The sequence below is a fragment of the Temnothorax curvispinosus genome, unplaced genomic scaffold (assembly GCF_003070985.1).
Source record: "Temnothorax curvispinosus isolate PA1 unplaced genomic scaffold, ASM307098v1 QBEX01006958.1, whole genome shotgun sequence".
Classification (NCBI taxonomy): domain Eukaryota; kingdom Metazoa; phylum Arthropoda; class Insecta; order Hymenoptera; family Formicidae; genus Temnothorax; species Temnothorax curvispinosus.
Genome location: NW_020216738.1, coordinates 1,883 through 6,282, shown reverse-complemented (window position 1 = coordinate 6,282; position 4,400 = coordinate 1,883). Strand labels below are relative to the sequence as shown.

The 4,400-nt window shown below is 46.7% G+C and overlaps 1 protein-coding gene across 1 annotated transcript in view; it reads left to right on the top strand.

The window, feature by feature from the left end:
• Nucleotides 1-4,093, top strand: part of LOC112456543 (tectonic-3-like) — a 38,141-nt gene extending 34,048 nt beyond the window's left edge. The window contains exon 5 of the mRNA XM_025019164.1: nt 3,923-4,093. Coding sequence (XP_024874932.1) covers nt 3,923-4,093 — 171 coding nt within the window. The remainder of the gene's footprint in view (nt 1-3,922) is intronic.
• Nucleotides 4,094-4,400: the final 307 nt, after the last annotated feature.

The following is a 4,400-nucleotide window of genomic DNA, read 5'->3' as shown; positions in this document are numbered from 1 at the left end:
GTTTTAATACGATGCACTGACTTGAATCTTTGGTTAAAATGTGGCAAAAATCTTTTATTAAATTCCGAAACTATTTTAAAAATTTGATCATCCTGTAATGAGTATTTTTCATGTAAAAACTGTTCTAATGAACTATTACGGTCGAAAAGAACTTCGCACAAAATTTTATAAGGAACTACGAAATCGCTCATGATTGCAAAATAGTATATTGTGCACCAAGGCGAAAGTAGCGTTTTTCAGACGAGTGTGAAGTTTGCCGCCCGAGCCGAAGGCGAGTAGTACCAACTTTCCTCCCTGTATAGCGGGCGGAAAGTAACCACTTTCCTCCCTAGCTCCCTAGAGAAGAAAGTGGTTACTTTTCGCCCGAGAGAGAGAGAGAGAGAGAGAGAGAGAGAGAGCGAGAAAGACACGTGACAATGCAAGCGTGCGCATGATATGATAGCGGCCGCGCTTTCTGACATCACTGACGCGCGACTGCAGTCAAATAATAATTAAGTACAGCTAAAGTTGCAAGAAGTAGCACGTAATTTTTATAGGACAGTTTAGTAATAGCATCTGCTGTCAAAAAATACAATCAAGAGCTTGGAGGAAAGTGGAGCATTTTTTATAGACATAATGAAATAAATAAAAACTTAAAATTTTAGATATCATTATGTAATAGGATTTACGTTAACAATTTTAGAAAAGTAATTATGTCACATATAAAGTAAGAATGTACACATTTGAAATACATGAGATATATTTCGGTTAAACAGACATTAGACAATAGTTAGAGTATAAAAATCTATCTAAGAATTGAGGTTTTTTCCTGAAATCAAATAAATAAAATATACATTTTTATAATAAGATACTACTATATTTATTAGATATCCCAAAATAGTAGTCAATAAATAAAAACATTATTTTCAAAATTTTGGGTTTTTTCCACTTCCGCACCACTGTGGGCCGCTGCCAGCGCCTCCGCCACTTCCTGGACGGTAGCGGCGTCATCCAGCCCCCCAATGCGCACATCTACGCACTTAAAGGGCCGGGTGACCCGCACCTCGCCCTCAAAGAATTCCTGCCGCAACCTACCGGCCAAGAGATCTGCCTTCTCATTTGAGTCGGCCCCGGGGACCTCAAACAAGAGGCTCCCGGTGGCCGCTCTTCTCACCTTGAGATCCTTTATCCCCAGATCCGCGAGGGATATCTTTTCCTTCGCGGATCTCAACACTCTCGCATACTTCTCTGTTTTGCTTTCATTTAAAATCGTTATTCCGACTGCCGTAGTCTTTGGGGCAGCCGGAAAACGATTCTCCTTACCACCTATTCTAGATCCCCTAACCCCACTCTTACCAGGAGGGGGAGGACCCTAGTTCTCACTCCTCTTTTAACCTCCTTCCCTTCTCCAGACCCCGCCACTCCGGCGTAAGTCCGAACTGAAAAGACTGGACCACCCTTTTTATTGAACGAGGAAGAGGGTGCAGTCGCCTGACTAACACCTCCCATCCCCCCGTCTATTGTACCGCCACTGCTAGTCACTTCCCTGGGCCTCCCACCCGGGGTAACTGGTTTCGCCTTTGTGGATTCTCTAAGGGAACGAATATCCTTAGCGATGGTCTCGAGCTTGCGGTCGAGAGCCACCATCTTTTCCTCCATTGGATCGTTGTTAGATCCATCAGCAGACTTCGTTGCTTTCCCTGGGCAGGGTGCTTCGGTTTGGCAACCAATGTCGCGTCTCTCCACGATTTCACCTATCTCCATGACCGTCGACTGGTTACACGAAGAGTTCGGACAACCAGCCGACAATTTCTCCTCCAACACTTCAACTCGAGTCCTCAGCTCGGTCACCTCCTTCGCTAACTCCTCTTTCCTCCTCCTCTCCTCCTTAGCCCATCTGGCCGCCTTCTTCTCCCTACTATGAAGAGTGTGCACAACCTCATCGACAACGTTGGCGTAAATTTCCGCCTCTGTGTCGATGGTGCCATCATCATATGGGGCGGCCAAACGACTGTATAAGAAGAGCTTGACTCTATCCAACAGCAAGTCCGCACCCAACTCCACAATCCTCTTGTTGAGCAGACCCGGATGTTCTACCAATTCCTTGGCGGAGATCCCTGGTGGTATTGCTTTCCCGGAAGTGCCCTTCGTCACCTTACACCCTTGTGACAGCGTCAGTGAATCCTGCAAACCCACTTCTCTAGTATCCTCGAGTGTTTGAGATACCTCCATTCTTTGACGCATATCGTCAGTTTTTGTCCTCTTATTTATTGCGGCTCCTTCCGCACTCTCATCGCCCTTGCTACTTTCAAAAGGGTCTAAGGACTTATCCCCCTTCCGCCTTACTTTCCCTTTACCCCCCTTGTTATTCCCCAAAAAATTATTCATAGAATAATACCTCCCCATGACCTTCTTCGGCTCTGCTGGTCAGGGCATGCCCTCACCAACCGCTCCTTACAAAACTAGGCCCCAAGTTCCCCCGGGGGACCAGCTATGCCATCGCCCGGGAATCGTCATCCGGATCTGGCCCCTGTGTATGCCCCCTACTCATCCCACGGGCGAGGCCCATCGAGGGGCCGTCGCACCGTGGTCTTTCGGGAGTTCCCTACCTCCGACAATGGAGGCACCAAGGAGGGCGCCGCCACGCAGGGAGAAGGTCACCCCGACGTTCCGGACGAAGGAGACTGCGACCCCTCCAACGCCCTTCCCACCGGGGTGACCAGCCTGAAGTCCGCAGCCCGCCAGTCGACTTTGGATAGGGAGATTTCTCACCATACCTTTCCCGCGTGCTAAGCAGAAAGCCAGAGCTCCGGCCGAGTAAACTCGATTCCGGTCCCGATCCCGGTCTCCGGCCCCTCGCCGCCCGTGAGAAAACAGGGCACAGGGTTCCCCCCAGTGGACGCAGTCGCCGACCAGCGGGCTACTTACGCGCCACCGGCCCTAGTTGCCGGTGGCAAATGCACCGTCGGCCCTAACCTGGAAACGTCCAGGCGGCCCAACGGTGCTCTCCCACTGTGGGGCTGCTCGGCCCAGACCTCGGATCATTTCCAAGCGGCCTGGACAGCCCCGGTGGGCCCGCAATCCCGGGATCTGCCGGAGCACCAGCGTGTAATGATCCCAGGACTGTCCTCCATCCTGCCGGAGCACCGGCGTGCAATGGATGGAGGAAAGCCAACGTCCCGTTGGCCGATGGGAGAATCACACTCTCCCTAACGGTCCTGGCCGACCGAGCGATTAAAGTCAGGGCCGCCAACCCCTACTGACTGTTGGAGGCTGGTTCGCCGAAGCTAGCCAGTCTCCTAAGCAGGGCAACCGGTCCCCCGGTTTGTATTCTGGGTTTTCCTTCCCATAGGACGGACGGGTAACGGAGCCAGGCGAAGCTGGCTCGTCCCTTATGGTCCCGTCCGACTGGGCGAACTTTTTATAGAGGCCGCCTACCTCGCGAGTCCCCGGAGGGACTCCCCGGTTTCTGCCAGTGCGAAGACCGATGGAGATTACGGTACTGGTGTGCTCGGGTACCTCGGGTTCGCAAAACCCGTAGTTGGGAAGGCCCCCAGTGACTCCTAAGAGTCCCCGGTGGCCTCCCCCATCCCCTGAGGGGTGAAAAACCGAGCCTTATGTCTTCCTCCGCGCCTACTCCGAACCCTGACCAGCTGCAAGCAAATTCGCGCGTCGGAAGTTAGGTTGTTTTAACTTATTAAATTTCTTTATTCGTTTTTAGCTTAGGCATATACCAGAATTTGTTACAATTTTTTTCTATTGCTATTTTTTACTATATTATAGATATTATAAATATATGTAATGTAAATTACAATATTGTATTTAATACGTACATGTTACATTTTATGAATTATTATGATTACTCAAAATTGTCATAACAGAACATTGTTTTATATTGCAAATATGTATTAACCTATTATTCTAAATAAATGTATTTGTTTAGGTATTATCTAATGAAGATCTATGGAAAATGTTACAAATGGAAAACTACAAATGGAAAACGGAATATAGCAAAATATTGTCCAACTACAATTTGTCAAAATATTATCAACATGGAGAAATATTATGGAAATTACATGATAAATCTGTTGAAGCAATAGGTAAAATAAGATAATAAAAATAATAGGTTGCAGTTAATAAAAAATAAACACTTATATTTTTCTTTATTTAAATAATTTTCAAAATACCACGAATAAAAATATTTGATTAGTTACTTCATATTCTAATCAATGTATATAAACAAAGGAATTACGATTCAAGTAGTACGTATCTTCACATTCCTATTCAAAAGTCTCCTTTTAATATAACGAGATACATATTGCAACTATTCGGAACCGATTTGATTCTCTTTGAAATATGTTGCAAAATACAAAAATATCTAAGAGACACCGTATATTCTAAGCAATTATTGTCAAAATAAT